This window comes from Oncorhynchus keta, chromosome 37 (genome assembly GCF_023373465.1).
Source record: "Oncorhynchus keta strain PuntledgeMale-10-30-2019 chromosome 37, Oket_V2, whole genome shotgun sequence".
Taxonomy (NCBI): domain Eukaryota; kingdom Metazoa; phylum Chordata; class Actinopteri; order Salmoniformes; family Salmonidae; genus Oncorhynchus; species Oncorhynchus keta.
The window spans coordinates 17,230,466-17,248,288 of NC_068457.1; the positions used below are offsets into that span (position 1 = coordinate 17,230,466).

The 17,823-nt window shown below is 45.0% G+C and overlaps 1 protein-coding gene across 3 annotated transcripts; it reads right to left on the reverse strand.

Annotated features, from left to right (window-relative positions):
* Window positions 1–13: 13 nt before the first annotated feature.
* On the reverse strand, window positions 14–13,761 carry LOC118375678 (UDP-glucose:glycoprotein glucosyltransferase 1-like). Of its 3 annotated transcripts, none has more exons than XM_052499350.1 (39): window positions 13,641–13,761; window positions 11,758–11,896; window positions 11,582–11,661; window positions 11,363–11,493; window positions 11,166–11,278; window positions 10,869–11,043; window positions 10,606–10,781; window positions 10,373–10,473; window positions 10,155–10,254; window positions 10,009–10,069; window positions 9,823–9,914; window positions 9,573–9,723; window positions 8,792–8,911; window positions 8,622–8,707; window positions 7,345–7,480; window positions 7,099–7,230; window positions 6,847–7,011; window positions 6,650–6,770; window positions 6,407–6,505; window positions 6,231–6,254; window positions 5,827–5,921; window positions 5,505–5,711; window positions 5,263–5,394; window positions 4,915–5,141; window positions 4,719–4,821; window positions 4,541–4,620; window positions 4,204–4,393; window positions 3,875–4,033; window positions 3,686–3,771; window positions 3,452–3,536; window positions 3,227–3,315; window positions 3,012–3,116; window positions 2,862–2,946; window positions 2,549–2,731; window positions 2,295–2,455; window positions 2,099–2,213; window positions 1,845–1,961; window positions 1,596–1,746; window positions 14–1,525 (listed from the first exon to the last, which is right to left on the reverse strand). In XM_052499350.1, exons 1-39 carry the CDS (start codon window positions 13,672–13,674, stop codon window positions 1,503–1,505), a joined length of 4,629 nt encoding a protein of 1,542 aa, XP_052355310.1. In that variant the 5' UTR covers window positions 13,675–13,761; the 3' UTR covers window positions 14–1,502. The 3 variants fall into 3 exon arrangements, with proteins under 3 accessions (XP_052355310.1, XP_052355312.1, XP_052355311.1); XM_052499352.1 differs by lacking the exon at window positions 13,641–13,761 and adding an exon at window positions 13,547–13,565; XM_052499351.1 differs by lacking the exon at window positions 6,231–6,254.
* Between the last annotated feature and the right edge of the window lie 4,062 nt (window positions 13,762–17,823).

Here is a 17,823-nt window from a genome sequence, read left to right on the forward strand (position 1 = left end):
CTTCAGCCATTCATTACAGTACTGTTTGTTTAATTAAACCACAGATTATCAGTTATATTGTCAAGATACTCAAGTGCCCTCTCTAACAATGAAAATAAATGTCTTCAAAAGTAGAAGGTATTCGAGAGGAGGCAAGATCAGGTGGGGGATCGTTCTAGCCAATGAGAGGACAGATCGGGTGGCAGCGTAGCCTAGTGATTAGAGCATTGGACTAGTACCCAAAAGGTTGCAAGATTGAATCCCTGAGCTGACAAGGTACAAATGTCATTCTGCCCTGTGTAAACCCAGCCTTTTAGTAGTAAATCTGTAGTCATTCTCCAGCCATTACTGTATTCTTATAGATGGCACGGTGTATAAGAGTATAATCCAAATGTCTTACCAGTAAAACAGAGAAAGGAAACACCAACATGCGTAAGAGGGATCACTAAATGACTAGTGTTGTTGGGTTCCTTGATTTTTATTACAAAATATTGATTTCCCACAATTAAGAGTACATATTTAGCCAAAACAAAGAATGGAAACAGCCGGCGGTTGGCTGGATGACTAAGTGTTTACTCCAGAACAGACCACAGCGGAGAACAGGAGTTAACTACAGCAGGGGTGGCCAATCTGACCCTAGGCTTTGTTCCAGTCAAGCAGTCTGATTCAACAAGCCCATTAATCATCATTAGACCGACTAGATGAAATTGGTGTGTTGCTAGAACAAAACCCTGCACCCACAGACCTTTTGTGGATAAGATTGGCCACCCTGAACTACAACATTCTAGTCATATGCCTGCTGCCTTTCAAGGCACTGTTACAATCAATTTGAGTGATCACGGAACTCCCAGTGCCATCTGTCGCTGATACGTCCCCACCAGTCCTCACCCACACATCCCTTAACTCCACATCACGCTCACAAGGATGCAACATTCTGAATGTTGCAGGTAAATTGTAGAGAAATGAATCCCTATTTTACTACATGACAGAACTAATGTCTGTTTCACATTAAATAAAATGTCGCTCCAGTCCTCTTTGTATTGTCATTAGGAGATTGAATCGGATTGATTGGCCAAAACCATCTTTCCCTGAGTTTGACACAGGCCATGGACAACTGAAGTCTAAAGCACAGAAACAGAAGGCATAGAACAGGACAAAAACTAATCTCACAATGAGATGAGCTGCTATTTATCAGTGTGGTTTAACTCCTAAGCTCAAACCTCTACCCACAGACAGTTGTTTAAGAAGGTGTCCTAATCAGTGCAAACACGGATGGATCAAAAATATTAGGGGGGGGACTGTTGGAAATGTCAGATTTTTTACAGACCCACACACAAACACACACCCCTATCATCTACTAACAGTCACCCCATATCATCCCCACCCATCACCCCTTCCCTGTCCCATATCCTTGCCACTCACAACAGAGAAAATACTAATAAAAGATTGAATGGTTATTGGTTTGTAATCGGTCTGTCAATGCTGTTCCAAAGGAGAACAGCCACATCTTCCATCCACTGGTCTCACAACTCTATACGTGTACCATCTGGGAGAGACAGAGAGCGGGATTAGTCAACTGTATAGGTTTGCCAATCAGTGTTATATTATGTATGTACCTGGCTTGTCCTTCTGTGTGGTATGGTTCTCTGCTCCTCTCTCCTGGACTCTGTTCTGCAGGCGTTTGATCTCCTGGTCGTAGTCGCTCCACTCTGCTACGATACGAACAGCTGCCTGCAACTTGGGCTCCTTGGTCTGGGGGTTGTTACACTGGAGGAAGGGTTAAACATTTTAGCTTCACCGTCCAAATAAACACAGTGGAGTGTAAAAACACAGACATGACTAGAATCTGCACACACACTTCGTACCAGATCGATAGTCTTGGCCTTTTTCTTAGAGTTGTCGTCACACCAAGTCTCACACCAGAGCCACTCCTGAGGCAGAGACTTGATAGGCACCTGGTGGATCATATTATTAGGCAGATCCTGGAGACAGAGAATAGGACAATATTAGAAATATAAATACAGAGTTGGAGGATATTTAACTTCACAAAGGTTGTTTGGGAATATCAAAAATCTGAATGTTATACACCCATATTCACTTTTAATAGACACACACACACCTGGTCGAGGTTGGACAGGCTGTTGGGGTCTTGACTCAGGCCTTGGTATTGTCCTCTCAGTCTGTCTCCTGCTGCTATCTTACGGAACTTCTTCAGATCTACCACATACAGAGCACTGGAGAGACAGAGGGTTACACACACGTCGGTATGTACACACACACACACACACATCCTTTTACCACACACAATCAGTTACCTGATGTGATATTTGCGTCCAGCGAGGTGACTCGCCCAGTAGCCCGACTTCCAGAAGCGGAAGCCGTCCATCTCTCTTCGGCTCTCACAGAACGGTGTGTAGCCATACGGCGCTCCTTCAAGGTCAAGGTCACGGAGCTCCTTCAGGTCGGTACGCACTATCTGTAGGAGGAGAGAGGAAAGAGTACTTCTCAGCTTTACGCAAATCAGAGACATGGACATTGAGTGTGTGTGTGTGTGTGTGTGTGTGTGTACCTGATCTGCATCCACGAATAAGAACTTGTCGACGGACAGAGGGAACAGGACATCCAGGAAGAGGATCTTGTAACCCCAGATAATCCTCTGTTTCTCGGTCTGCTGGTGTAACCACCGCGGCCACTTATACTGGACGAGTTCATACTGGAAACCATACTGCTCTGCCATGTACGGGATAAACTCCTGTGGGAATAACATTTATTCTGGAGTAAACTCAATGAAAACTCAATATTGGAAACCCTATTCATACCGCCACACTCAAAGTAAACTCCTAGAGGAGAGGAGTATATATTTATATTTTATACTTAACTACCTTAAATGCTGGGGACAGGTAGTTTTTGAGGAACCAGAACTTGACTGGTGTTTTGGTGTTCTTTAGAACAGACAACATCATGATCCTAAAAGAGAGAACAAATTGTGGGATTACAACAGACAAACACTTGGAAAAACCACACACACGTACCTGAGGAAACGTTCGTAGAGGTGTCCAGAAGCCACAGAGAAGATGTTGATGACATCATCCTTCTCCTGTTTACTCTCCTCCGTCTTCACACCTCCTGTAAACCCTCTGGGGAGAGAAAGACAGGGAGAGAATAAACACCATCAGATTCAGCAGAGATCAAATAGGTATGAAACAGTAGATGTAAAGGGTGGAGCTGGATGCTTAGAGAGAGACACCTGGTGAGTGACTCCCAGAAGCCCGAGTCGTTCTCCTGGGTTCCATCACTCAACAGCTCCTCACTGAACTTCTCTGGCCTCTTCTGGACCTGATCAACACACGACCAATACATTACTTAGCAATGGACTTATTGATCAACTTGAATTCGACCTAAGCTTTATTGGGACCTGGCAAGCAACCAACAATATGAAAGCTGTACTCTACAGCTGGGGTCAGAGCAGTACCTTGACTTTGATGATCCGGCTCTTGAAGTTGTTCAGCACCACGATGAGGTCATCAGCGTCGGCTGGAGAGTCTGTTCCATCATGACTGGAAGAGAGGATGTGAGGTCAGAGAGAGGAACAACAGGGTGTGCATTGTGCAGGCTTTCGTTCCAACCCAGCACTAACACGCCTGGTTCCACTAGTCATGTGCTAAACTGAAGACGGTTGGATATGTCGAGATGTGATCTTCCGTACCTGTAGATCTTGTAGATTTCGTCAGACCGTCCTTTCCTCAGCTTCAGGATCCAGGCTCCTGGGTTAGCCTTCAACTGGAAATAACCCTGAGGACGACAACACAACGCCCTCGTTCAACCACAACAACGGAGAATAGAAAGGTGTCTGCCTATCAACAGAGGTTAGGGTTAGAGGTCAGGGGTGACTCACCAGGTTGGCCATGACGATGGTGTCGACGATGACAGGGTCGGAGGGGGTTCCCAGGGTGAACTGGAGTCCTCTGGGGGGCTGACCTGTACTCACGTCAAAACAGTGACCCTCCAGCAGCAGATGTTCCAACTCGTATTCTGCTGCTACTATACTGTCCACCTAGACAGGGAGAATAGAGAACCATTATGAAACCTTTAAAAAAAAAATACCAGAATACTCCGTCCACAGTCACTACACTCTCCAGCTGAAGAGGTGAAGGACAACATTAGCCAAGGCAACCGTGCTATAAATAACACAATCCTAAAATCAAAACAGCACAGTTAACACACCTCTTCCAGGTAGATATTGTCCAGGTCATATCTAGTGCGTATAGACTCCACCATCCAGCTCTCAGGGGTGTTGAGGTTGAGTGTGAAGAGGGGAGTTTGAGGCATGTCCAGGAACTTAGCCAGGGGACCAGGGGAGAAACTACCGTCAGTCTGGAACAACACCTCAGGCTCCAACACATACCGGTAGAAACTGGGAGAAGAGAGGAGGGTTTAGAGAAACACAGGAAAAACCCTCAGGTACTACCAGGGACCTCTAAGGGTAAGGAAAGTAAGACAACAGAAACGAAGTCCCAGCAGTTAAAACAGGATGACCTGCATGTAGCTGGGGTCTGCTCACCTTTTGAGAGGCAGGTCTGAGAGTTTGGACTGGCAGTTCATAAACACGCGCAGGTTCACATTGACCAGCTTCTTCAACACCTGGTAGAGAGAGAAACACGGAGAGACAGATGGCTGTGAGACAGGAGTTCTGTCACTCCAAATACTCTTATGTGACAATTATTTGAAGCAGTACGAACCAATAGGAGCGGAGCTAGTTTCTGGGCGTCCCTGGTTACTGGGTCTATCACGGCAACCATGTCAAAGTAGACGTCTCCCTCTGTGGGACGGATCTTTACAGCACTGTGGACCAATCATAGACCAGACAGAGGTAAGCAGAAAGTATATAGGCAATGAATAAAAACATGAAGTGAAATGTTTGATTAGTTCCAGTACCTGTATTGGTCATCAGCAAAGGCATGTTCTATCCTGGCCTCTCCTTTGGGCTGAGAGGAGAGCAGAGAGTCAATCTTCATCACCAGGTCACTGGCCCTGTCCTCCTCCACCCCAAACTGCTGGACCTTGCTTTTGATTCGCTCTCCCGAGGTCTTCAAAATGATACTCTCCAATAGGAGGAAGTCATCTTGGTTAAAGACCTCCCCATCCTCTAGCGGACCGATGATCTGTCGGCAGAGAGAGAGAAATGCCATTGTGACACTTCAATCACAGTAGGAAGCGTGCTAGTGTGTGTGTGTGTGTGTGTGTGTGTGTGTGTGTGTGTGTGTGTGTGTGTTGCCCACTCACCCGTCCGTTGCTGATGACTGCTCTCTGTCCTTTCCCCAGCTTGAGAACGTCTCGGCAGTAGACAGCGTGAGACAGCAGGAAGTCAAACTTAGGACCTTCAAACGCACTCTTAAACAAGGCAACGTCCATACCCTGGAGAGATGGAGAAAGAAATGATTGTTTTTAGTGTAGGACAGTATAGTAAAGGGTGAGACAGAACGGTGTATAACGTGTGTGTATGCGAGTGTGTGTAAACTCTTTACCCCGACAGTGAACTGTGTGACATCGGCCCCAGTCTCCAGTGCCTTAGCGGTCTCTTCTTTAGCCAGCTTGGTGATGTAGTTTTTAGCGTTGTTAGCTGTCTGGGTCTGCATGGCGGCCCATATCGCCCTGGCAACATGACTGTTGTCCTCGGATGGGCTGTCGCTAGGGTTGTTGATCAGGCCCAATCGCACGTTGTTACTGGTTTTCTGTTGAAGGCAGATTTAGGAGAATCTGTCAGATGGTAGTTTTTTTGTGTGTGGATTTTTTGGGTCGTGTTACAGTGACATCATGTGTGCTCGTATCAGTGTGACATCATCATACCATGTGTCTGATGGCATCGTATAGTAGCTGGCGCCCGGAAGGTTGGTCAAAATCTCCCACAACCCAGAACGTGACTGGACGGATGTAGCCATCATCTAGAGAGAGAGAGAGAGAGAGTTGAAGAGGAGGAGATTAGAGTAAAAGGGTCACAGACCTTGATCCTGAAACGTACGAGGTTTGATGTTGCAGTGCCATCTGAATTCTTAGTGTATGAGCAAGACTGACTCTCTCTCTCTCAAAGGCAGTTGGCAGAAACAAACACATCCAAGCATGTCATCACACATGCAAGATGGTGAGATAATGTTGCTGAGAAGTGAGATATGGTGAATTCACAGAACTATGGCTCGTAATACTGTCTGTTGAGAGAGAAAGAGAGGAAGTGCAGGAAACGAAATAAGGGTTACCATGGTGGTCTTTGGGGGCCATCCCTGACGAACAAAAACACAGAGGAGAAAGAACAGAATAGACAGACAAGAGATTTAGGGCTGAAATGTTTAGCTCAATAAGATGAAGCTCTGCATGTGTAGCTGTGTGTGTGTGTGTGTGTGTGCATATATATATATATATATATATCTCTTACCCTTCTTGGTCATGTAGTTCATGCTGTTAGCCACAGCAGTGCTCTTCTCTCTGCTGTCCAGGAACAGAAAGCGAGCGTACTGATCTATGAAATGGTTATCTGTGAGGAAAGAGAGAGGTGGTTAAGATGGTTCCGTCTGTGTGTATATGTGTGTGTGTGTGTGTGTGTGTGTGTGTGTGTGTGTGTGTGTGTGTGTGTGTGTGTGTGTGTATATGTGTGTGTGTGTGTGTGTGTAAAACTCACTAGTATTAGATAGGTCCAGGTACGTCCTGGCAGTCGACAGGATTCGAGGGTTGATACGAGGGACAACGTTGGGTTGGGTCATGATGAAATCCACCACATCTTGATCAGTGGCCAGCTCACCCTAGGAAGACACAACAAGAGAAGGTCAGTGTCTGTCTGTCTGTCTGTCTGTCTGTCTGTCTGTCCGTCCAACTCACCATGTAGACAGCCCGTTGGTAGAAGCTGGTAGTATCCAGTATTTTGTTCATGGTGACAGTTTCTAGCTCCTCTGGGTCTAGCTGTTCTCGCTGGTACGGCATTCCGTTGTACATCACCACTGGCAACGGACCTACACCCGTCTGCATGTAGTAGCCACGCCCTTCCTGGAGGAGGTAGATAGGAAGACGGTACATGAAAAACATATACCGTTATGTCAAGAAACATAACGGCACATAAAGGCAGAACCATACCTTCCGGTTGTCGTCGTAAGTGGAGTCTGGTCCAAGAATGCTGCCGACCTCCACATAGGGAAACTTCTTCTCCAACACCTTGACGACATCACCCACACTTAGCTTCCCACCGCTAGGCACACGGTTAAACATCTAGAGAGGAGATTCAAATAGAGCATTTCCATCTGATTGGTCAGGCTGATGTTACAGATTGCTGGGATTGGTCAAAAGACTCATCAATGATTCTCATTGGTCAGACCGACTCACCGAGATGATGGTGTCGAAGGCGGCGGGAGCGTCCAGCTCTTCTGTGATGTAGTTAAAGGCTCGGAGCAGAGCCACACCTGCATCCTCCATACCGTCGATCTCATCAACATCAGACACCACAAACACCAGTCCAATCCTACAACACACACAGCAGGGTTATTAGGGATGGACCTCACGATACTCTCACGACACCTAGGTGCCGATACGCTATGTGTTGCGATTCTCACGTTTCTACATGTGTTGCGATTCTCACGTTTCTACATGTGTTGTGATTCTCACGTTTCTACATGTATTGTGATTCACACGTTTCTACATGTGTTGTGATTCTCACGTTTCTACATGCATTGTGATTCTCACGTTTCTACATGCATTGTGATTCTCACGTTTCTACATGTGTTGTGATTCTCACGTTTCTACATGTATTGTGATTCTCACGTTTCTACATGTGTTGTGATTCTCACGTTTCTACATGTATTGTGATTCTCACGTTTCTACATGTGTTGTGATTCTCACGTTTCTACATGTATTGTGATTCTCACGTTTCTACATGTGTTGTGATTCTCACATTTCTACATGTATTGCGATTCTCACGTTTCTACATGTGTTGTGATTCGATACTGTGATTTTATTGTGATTCTCACGTTTCTACATGTATTGTGATTCTCACGTTTCTACATGTGTTGCGATTCTCACGTTTTCACACGTTTCTACATGCATGTGTTTCTACATGTATTGCGATTCTCACGTTTCTACATGTGTTGTGATTCGATACTGTGATTTTATTGTGATTCTCACGTTTCTACATGTATTGTGATTCTCACGTTTCTACATGTATTGTGATTCTCACGTTTCTACATGTGTTGCGATTCTCACGTTTCTACATGTATTGCGATTCTCACGTTTCTACATGTATTGTGATTCTCACGTTTCTATATGTATTGCGATTCTCACGTTTCTACATGTATTGCGATTCTCACGTTTCTACATGTATTGTGATTCGATACTGTGATTTTATTGTGATTCGATGTTCCAGACATATTGCTCAATGTCTGCTGCAGGGAGACGAGAGACAAGAGTCATGAGAAAACAAAATAAAAGTCATGGAAATAAAAGTGGCAAAAACAAAATTGTCTCCCAATGTAAAAAGATTGAGAACGAGCTATGAAGGAAAAATACAGGAGTTATAATATTGTGATATTGTCAAAAAGATGCAATACGTCAAAGATTATACCCCGATATGTCACTTTTTTAATCCACCAGAAACACACACCCCCTACCTGAGTGGGATGTTATTGCTGTAGAACATCTCAGCAACATTCAACAGCTCAGCAGAACTCTCATGGGTCGGGTCCAGAATCACCACCTAAAACACAAGACATCATTGCTTTTTGCTGTCAGTTCCAAAAATGTTTGGTGTCGCGGTCTGACACACGTATCATCTACTCACGAGGTTGTGAAAGTTCTTCCGGATCTGTCGTATGACTCCGGGGAAGGTTGGTCTGAGGAGCTCCTGGACGCTGTAGGGCCATGAGCCGTACCTGCTGTCTGTCTCCAGGTTATTAATCCACTGAGGAGAGAGAGATTAGAGTATCATCAAAATTATCAATGCAAAAAACAAGAGTTGGGTTATATATGTTTTTTTAACGGCTTGATTGTATACTGAACAAAAATATTAACGCAACATGCAACAATTTCACTGGGTTACAGTTCATATAAGGAAATCAGTCAATTGCAATTAATTCATTAGGCTCGTATCTATGAATTTCACATGACTGGGCAGGAGGCCAGCTATGGGTGAGCCTGGGAGGGCATAGGGGGAGCCTGGCCCAGCCAATCAGAATGAGTTCTTCCACACAAAAGGGCTTTTTTTACAGACAGAAATACTTGTCAGTTTCACTGCACATTTTAGTGGCCTATTGTCTCCAGCACAAGGTGCACCTGTGTAATGATCATGCTGTTTAATCCGCTTCTTGACATGCCACACCTGTCAGGTGGATAGATTATCTTGGCAAAGGAAAAATGCTCACTAACAGGGATGTAAACAGATTGGTGCACAACATTTGAGAGAAATAAACTTTGTGGGTATGGAACATTTCTGGGATCTTTTATTTCATCTCATGAAACAGGACACCAACACTTTACATGTAGCATTCATATTTTTGTTCAGTATATATACGGATTACATAGTTGGATGGTCAGGGTTAAATAAAGGGGTAGGTGTGTCTTACGTTGACAGCAGGATTGCGGATGTCCACAGCGTAGTCCGAGTCAGAAGGCTGTACGTTGAGTTTGAGGATGTCGTGGATGAAGGGAGTCTCGATAAGGAGAGAACGCAGACCTTCCATCACCCTGGCCTCACTACGGAGAACCTCAAACACACTGGAAACACACACACACACACACAGTCAATGTGTGTCCCTGAAGATGTATGTATGTATGTATGTATGTATGTATGTATGTATGTATGTATGTATGTACCTGAAGATGTCCTGTGTGTCCAGGTCTATGTGTAGTCCGTTGATGAAGAGAGCAGAGTCTCCAGGCTGCAATCCCAGAGTTCCCTTAAAGAACTGGAGAGAGAGAAGAAGAGCGGTATGGTCATTACATGTTAATGGGTAGTAGAGTGAGACACAGAAGGAGAGCTATGGATGACTGAGCTCTTACCTTCTGGTTCTCTTCCATCTCTTTACGTATCTCAGAGCTGACCACTGTTTTAGTGATGGACCTGAGAAGGGGAGAGAAACCACCAGAATCACACACTACACAGGGATATCAAAAAATATGTTTGTGTTCCGTGTGTGTGTGTGTACCTAGCCTTGGTAGGGAAGTTCTGACTGAGGTCTCTCATGACGTTCAGGGCATCTGAAGATGGAGCAGCCAGGATCCGAGCTGCAGTCTGGAAACTCAGATCTGACACACGAAGAGATACAAAATTAAATATAGTGGGGGGAAAAGGAGATGATTACTGTAGTTACAGTTGTCTTGATGCAGGAGAAGAGAGGCAAAGAAAAAATAAAGTCCCGCCCACCTTGCATCTGCCAGACTTTAAGGGGAGCCATCTCATTGGTGCTCTCCACCAGGTGTTTCCTTAGCTCCTTCAGCTGCTCCTTCAACTCAGGGTACAGAGTCCTGGAGAGGGAGAGGAGAGGTACGGAGAGGAAAATGAGAGGGAAGAAGAGAGGGAAAGAAGTTTCTCCACCCATAACACTCCAAAGCAGAGTGGGTTTGTGGAATAGCATTTCATTTTGGTAGGTTGGTTACTTCAGTTTTCCAAAGAGGAATCCCTGGACCTCATCCACTGGGTCATTCTCCCCCATCAGTGTAGCATTCACTTCCGCTCCCTGGACCTGTGTATCGTCCTTAGCCTTGTATTCCTGGTTCTTGATGGCCAGCTCCACTCCATAACCAGACAAATACACTCTACGACTGCTGGGAGACTGGCAACGAGAGAAAGAGGAAAAGATGAACACGAAATGCTGTCGGAATTATGTTTCCCATCATGTGTATTGCGGTGTTTTTCTTACAGCCAGGTAGTGACGAAGCACATAGGTGGCCAATCCCTTGTTGGCTTTGGACAGCATCAGCTGATGGAACATTGTGAAATCCGAACTTCCAATCTCGGCATACAGGATAACAACCGGAATGTCGGGATTTGATCCCGGGAACCTGTGATCGCTTTTGAATAGGTAGGGCTTAGGCCTGGGATAAAGAGGGATGAGATCAGGACTATTTAATGAATTATTATCACTTCAACAGAGGTCTTTATCAATCAAAGTGGATATTCACAGTTTGTGTGTGGGTGTCTCCCAGTGTGTTTGTACCGTTCTGCTGCAGTCTCCATCAGTGCAGTCAGTTTCTCCGTGTCACATGACTTCTCTCCGTGGACATTGAAGAAGGCTGAGCAGCCGGAGGGCGGGGGCTCGTTGGACGCTATCTACAGGAGAGAGAGGCGAGAAACAGTGATGACACACACAGAGAGGGAGAGAGTAGTCATCTAGTAGTATTGTAGTAATATTACTTGTTGGAAGGAGTGTACAGTAGCAGAGTAGGCCCTGAGAGAGAGGGCGAACTTGAGCATGTTGAGTTGGACTGTGCTGAGCAGAGCACTGGCTCTCTTCACGATCAGGTCATAATACGCCTGGTCTGTATCTGTAACAGAACAACACTTTAATACATCTTCCAGAGACCAAGTGCTACATAAATCAACATTATCAGTGAAATAAAACATTAAGGCTACCATCATGTTCCCCTTTGATGTTCTGATTTGCTTCGACGAAATCCCAGAACATCTCCTGACTCTCTTCTGCCAGGAACTCACTGAGAAAAAGAGGGGGTGGGGGGTGAAGAGAAAGAGGGTATGAAGAGAAAGAAAGGATGTTTTTTTATCTTGTGTATGTGTTGAGCATATGTTACCTGGCCTCCAGCAGCAGAGGGGTAGAGGCCCACTTGGTGGTGAGACTGGTGGTGACACCCTTGGAGTCAGCTCCTCCAGATACCACTGGTAGCAAGGACAGGGACAGGAGCAGGGCACAGTGCTGCCACATCCTGGGGCCTGGAGAGGAGAGTTTAGTTTGGGGAGAGGAGGAAAGGAGAGAAGGATGAGGGAGAGTTTAGTTTGGGGAGAGGAGGAAAGGAGAGAAGGATGGTTTAGTTTGGAGAGAGGAGGAAAGGAGAGAAGGATGGTTTAGTTTGGAGAGAGGAGGAAAGGAGAGAAGGATGAGGGAGAGTTTAGTTTGGGGAGAGGAGGAAAGGAGAGAAGGATGAGGGAGAGTTTAGTTTGGGGAGAGGAGGAAAGGAGAGAAGGATGAGGGAGAGTTTAGTTTGGGGAGAGGAGGAAAGGAGAGAAGGATGAGGGAGAGTTTGGTTTGGGGAGAGGAGGAAAGGAGAGAAGGATGAGGGAGAGTTTAGTTTGGGGAGAGGAGGAAAGGAGAGAAGGATGGTTTAGTTTGGAGAGAGGAGGAAAGGAGACAAGGATGGTTTAGTTTGGAGAGAGGAGGAAAGGAGAGAAGGATGAGGGAGTTTAGTTTGGGGAAAGGAGAGAAGGACGAGGGAGAGTTTAGTTTGGGGAGAGGAGGAAAGGAGAGAAGGATGGTTTAGTTTGGAGAGAGGAGGAAAGGAGAGAAGGATGGTTTAGTTTGGAGAGAGGAGGAAAGGAGAGAAGGATGAGGGAGTTTAGTTTGGGGAGAGGAGGAAAGGAGAGAAGGATGAGGGAGAGAAGTAGGAGGAAAGAGAACAGGGTCAATGGAGATCTGTATTGTATCAGTGCTGAGACTGAAAGACTGGCAACCATGCAAGTAATGATGTTGCCTTCCCTGTTTTATGTGTTTGAGATAGTATAGCTGTATATTTTCTATTATAAATTGGGTGGTTCAAGCCCTGAATGCTGATTGGCTGACAGTCGTAGTATATTTAAGCAATAAGGACTGAGGAGGTGTGGTATATGGCCATATATCACAAACCCCCCGAGGTGCCTTATTACTATTATAAAACGGGTTACCAACGTAATTAGAGCAGTAAAGATAAATGTTTTGTCATACCCGTAGTATACGGTCTGATATACCATGGCTGTCAGACAATTAGCATTCAGGGCTCGAACAGAACCACCCAGTTTGTACACACGACACAGTCCTTAGCCGTGGTATATTGGTCATATATCACAAACGGGCCTTATTGGTATTATAAACTGGCTACCAACGTAATGAGAGCAGAAATGTCATACCCATGGTATACGGTTTGATATACCATGTCGGCATTCAGTGCTAAAACCACACAGTTTATAATGACCATATAACACAACCCCTCGGGCGTTATTGCTTAATTCTAATCAGCCCAAAATTAGCACACTTGTCGTGATTGTAAACACTGCACCACTAATTCTAACCAATTAGAGCGCTCAGCGTGGCTGTTCGAGGGAGAAATATCCAATGAGCATCTTGACAGGACTTCCGGATTGTTTCAATAAAATCCGATATGGTCAGCTAGCTGGTAACTTAAACCCGAATGGTTAGCTATGATTTAGCTATTTAAATTACGTGTCAGAAGTTGACACCCTACGTGTTGGTCTTGCTATGTTTGATGTTTAAGTTAACTTGCTGTCGCTTGCTAGCTATTCGTTAGAATAACTGCAGCCTTCATTGGTTAGCTTGCTTGCACACAGGATAACCTAGCTAGTTAGTTCGCGTCAGAATACGTGCAAACTTACAAACAATTTGTGGTGCAACCTCTGACCAATAGTAGCTAGTGGTGACACCTTACAGAATGTTTTGCTAACATTAAATGAATGTAAACGTACATACCGAAACCGGCTTGGTAACTTCCCGCATCTGCCATGATCAGAGGGGAGTGGGTGGGGTCCTGGCAACTTCAGTGTAGGAAGATTGCTTTTTTTGCCTGTTATAAATCTAAGAAAAAGTATTGTCTGTAAGTTTACGTTTCATTTTATTGGATATATGACTACCCCTTGTTGTATGTAATGGAATTATGTTTTATCACTTAAATTAATCAAAGCAGTACAAAATAAAATATTTGCTACATTTATCCACGCTTCAAGTTGGCAACTTAGGCGCCATGTTGGCTCAAAAGGGCCAAGATTTCCCGTAGTTTCATCAGCTTATAGAGGTTTCAATGCATTTTGTGGCACTGCAATACTGTTCAATGTATCAACAGAGAAGTTAGAAATAGTTCCTTCTCCGCATCTAATGTACCAACACCAAGTCAACTCAACACTCCACATATTCAGATAACTTCCAATGAATTGCTAGACTTTTATTTTATCATCAGAATCGTTGATTTGTGATTGAATGCCCTTATAGGGAAGGCCATCATTGTAAATAATAATTTGTTCTTAACTGACTTTCCTAGTTAAATAAATAAAACTAAAGCAATATTATTCCCATGTTCCTATACACCACCTTCTCTCTGGACCATAATTAACTGCATCAGGTGGGTTACTGCAGGGCTGGAATGAAACCCTGCACACCCAGTAGCTCTCCAGAACTGCCACCTGCACTTGTGGAATGTTTGCTCACGAGTATAATTCATTGGTGGATCCTTCCTGATGACCTTGTTGGAATTATGTGGAATCATTCCTTAACCTTAACGTAAGTTGACTACTTCAAAATGGTGAAAGTAATCAAATTAAACCCATTTTTATTCTTCACATGGACCGAATACAACAGGTGTAGACTTTACCATGAAATGCTTTGTTTTCAAGTCCTTCAGTTAAAAAGTTAAAAATAAAGACAAATTATCAAAAAACTAAATATTAACACATACAAATAACAATAATGAGACTATATACAAGGAGTACCACTACTGCAGGGGTATGAGATAGTTGAGGTGATTGATGTAATATGTACATGTAGGTAGGGGTGAAAGTGACAAGGCAATCAGGAAAGATAATAAACAGAGCAGCAGAAGCATATGTGAAGAGTGTGAAAGTTTGGTTGTGTGCGTGGCGTCAATATGCATGTGTGTTTGGATGTTTTGTGTGTGTGTGAGCGTATGTAGTTTTGTGTGTGTTTGAGTGTCAGTGTAGTATGTGTGAGTGTGTGGGTAGAGTCCAGTGAGTGTGCATAGAGTCAGCGCAAATAAAAAGGGGGTCAATGTAGATTGTCAGGGTAGTCATTTGATTAACTGGTTCAGCAGTCTTATGGCTTGGAGGTAGAAGCTGTTCAGGAGCCTTCTGGTCCCAGACTTTGCAACCACACACACACACGCACGCACGCACGCACGCACGCACGCACGCACGCACGCACGCACACACACACACACACACACACACACACACACACACACACACACACACACCATGCTAAAACAGGCTTTTGGGCTCTACAGTGCATCTCTATGGTGGACACATCAGCATCACCTTCATTTGCCAAGTATGTTTTCACATATCAGAATTTGACTGCTAGCAATAGAAAAAAAATATACAGACATAATATAGACAAAGACATGTACATAATCTACAGGTTATTGCGACTGCACCAGGCCACCAGCTGTAGGAAGGGTAGGTAACCGGACTGCAGTCTGCACCCCGTCTGCTTTAGAAATGACAGAGGAGAGAGGGTCAGTTCCTGAGGGACTGTACTAGCTCAATGGTTTCATTTAATATTAATACAACAAAGAGCTGGTCCATTAATTATCCTGTCAGACCTGACCTTCACACACACCAATACACAAACCACACATGCCCTCCTCCCCCACAAACACACAAATGCACAAATGCACGCGCACACACACTCCCCACAGGGGCCGTTTGTCTGTCAGAAAGGTGATGTCACCAGATGAATTATGGGAGGTGGCTGTCATCTTTGGGGTCAAATACAACATGGCGTCCCCGGGGTGGGAGGTCGGCGTTCTCCCTGGCTGCTGTCGCACCTCGCATGACTGCCATTTCATAGGTTACACACAGGACCAGCCCTGTGCAAACAACCCCAATTAAACTCACTCACATTAATATTAACACACTCTACTGTGTGTCTGTGAGTCTTTGGTTTCATGTGAGTCCTTGCTAATTAAAGTCTCCATGTCAGTATAATGGGGGTGAGGAGTGGTCCCCAACATGAAGCTAATTCCCCACTAGTGAAGCGGGGAACACTATCATTAACATGAACCTGTAGAGAGGAGTAGGAGGCAGTTGTATATGGTATTAATACTGACTAGTCCCAGTTATTGATGATATATTGGCATATCATTTTAATATTATTCAACATATTAAATCACATATAAGAGAAGCACGTTACGGCCCATCTCTTACGGCCCATCTCTTACGGCCCATCTCTTAATGCCCATCTCTTACGGCCCATCTCTTACGGCCCATCTCTTACGGCCCATCTCTTACGGCCCATCTCTTACGGCCCATCTCTTACGGCCCATCTCTTAATGCCCATCTCTTACGGCCCATCTCTTACGGCCCATCTCTTACGGCCCATCTCTTAATGCCCATCTCTTACGGCCCATCTCTTAATGCCCATCTCTTACGGCCCATCTCTTAATGCCCATCTCTTACGGCCCATCTCTTAATGCCCATCTCTTACGGCCCATCTCTTAATGCCCATCTCTTACGGCCCATCTCTTAATGCCCATCTCTTACGGCCCATCTCTTACGGCCCATCTCTTACGGCCCATCTCTTAATGCCCATCTCTTACGGCCCATCTCTTACGGCCCATCTCTTAATGCCCATCTCTTACGGCCCATCTCTTAATGCCCATCTCTTACGGCCCATCTCTTACGGCCCATCTCTTAATGCCCATCTCTTACGGCCCATCTCTTACGGCCCATCTCTTAATGCCCATCTCTTACGGCCCATCTCTTACGGCCCATCTCTTACGGCCCATCTCTTAATGCCCATCTCTTACGGCCCATCTCTTACGGCCCATCTCTTAATGCCCATCTCTTACGGCCCATCTCTTACGGCCCATCTCTTACGGCCCATCTCTTACGGCCCATCTCTTACGGCCCATCTCTTACTGCCCATCTCTTACGGCCCATCTCTTACGGCCCATCTCTTACGGCCCATCTCTTACGGCCCATCTCTTACGGCTCATCTCTTGTAATCCATATAGCTTCCAATGACTCAGCCGAACCCACATCTGCTTTCCCGTTAGGTGTGTGTGTGTCCATAAATGTCTGATTAATGGTAATTCAACCGAGGGTTCAAGAGGGCAAGCCATGGGTCATGGCCAGATAGACTGGACAGTATACATCTCTGGGTGTCAGTGGGGCTCTACTGTATATTTATTTGACGTTAACGAGCAATACAGACACAGCCTCTGGGCTATGTTCTTTATAAGGACCCTCTATAAACTCACTGTCACAGGGGTACGATTTAGCCTCGACCTCGTAGGATGGCTGGGGCCCTGATGAGATGGTAAGGCCCGGTACGAACCGTCTTTCACTGTCCTATAGAAGAATCCACACGTGATAGATAGGAGAGTTGCTCCTAAGCCGTTATCTCTTTTATTCCAGTCTGCTGCATCTCTTGTATTATCTCTTTTATTCCAGTCTTCTGCATCTCTTGTATTATCTCTTGTATTATCTCTTGTATTATCTCTTGTATTCCAGTCCGCTGCATCTCTTGTATTATCTCTTGTATTATCTCTTGTATTCCAGTCCGCTGCATCTTACCCATTACTGCTGGTTTTACTTGTCTGCTCTTGGAATGACAGCGAGCCAGGGTCTGTGTGTACTGACACAAAGGGCCAATCAGATCATAGACATGGAGTTTAGTATAGTCCACCATGTACTCTCTATCCAGGGAAATATTGTCCAGCCCTGTGTTGTCAGAGGTCTGTGCACTTTTGGGGCTACAATGGAAATAAGTCTCTGACTTCCCCTTTATTGTTTTTCAAATGTACGTATTCTTGTGTTTTTTTAAACTGGCAAATAAAATCAATCAATCAAAGATCACTAGGTTGCTATATTGGGATCCTGAGTGGCACAGTGGTCTAAGGCACTGGATCTCAGTGCAAGAG

Bases quoted from the DNA above. Each gene is read 5' to 3' on its own strand.
- LOC118375678 (XM_052499350.1), bottom strand. From the start codon at position 13,674: ATGGCAGATGCGGGAAGTTACCAAGCCGGTTTCG. The intron at 5,395-5,504 runs GTAAAGAGTTTA...CCATCTCTCCAG, and splicing joins TCACACAGTTCACTGTCGGG to GGTATGGACGTTGCCTTGTT. The intron at 5,142-5,262 runs GTGAGTGGGCAA...CTCTGCCGACAG, and splicing joins CAGTCATCAGCAACGGACGG to ATCATCGGTCCGCTAGAGGA.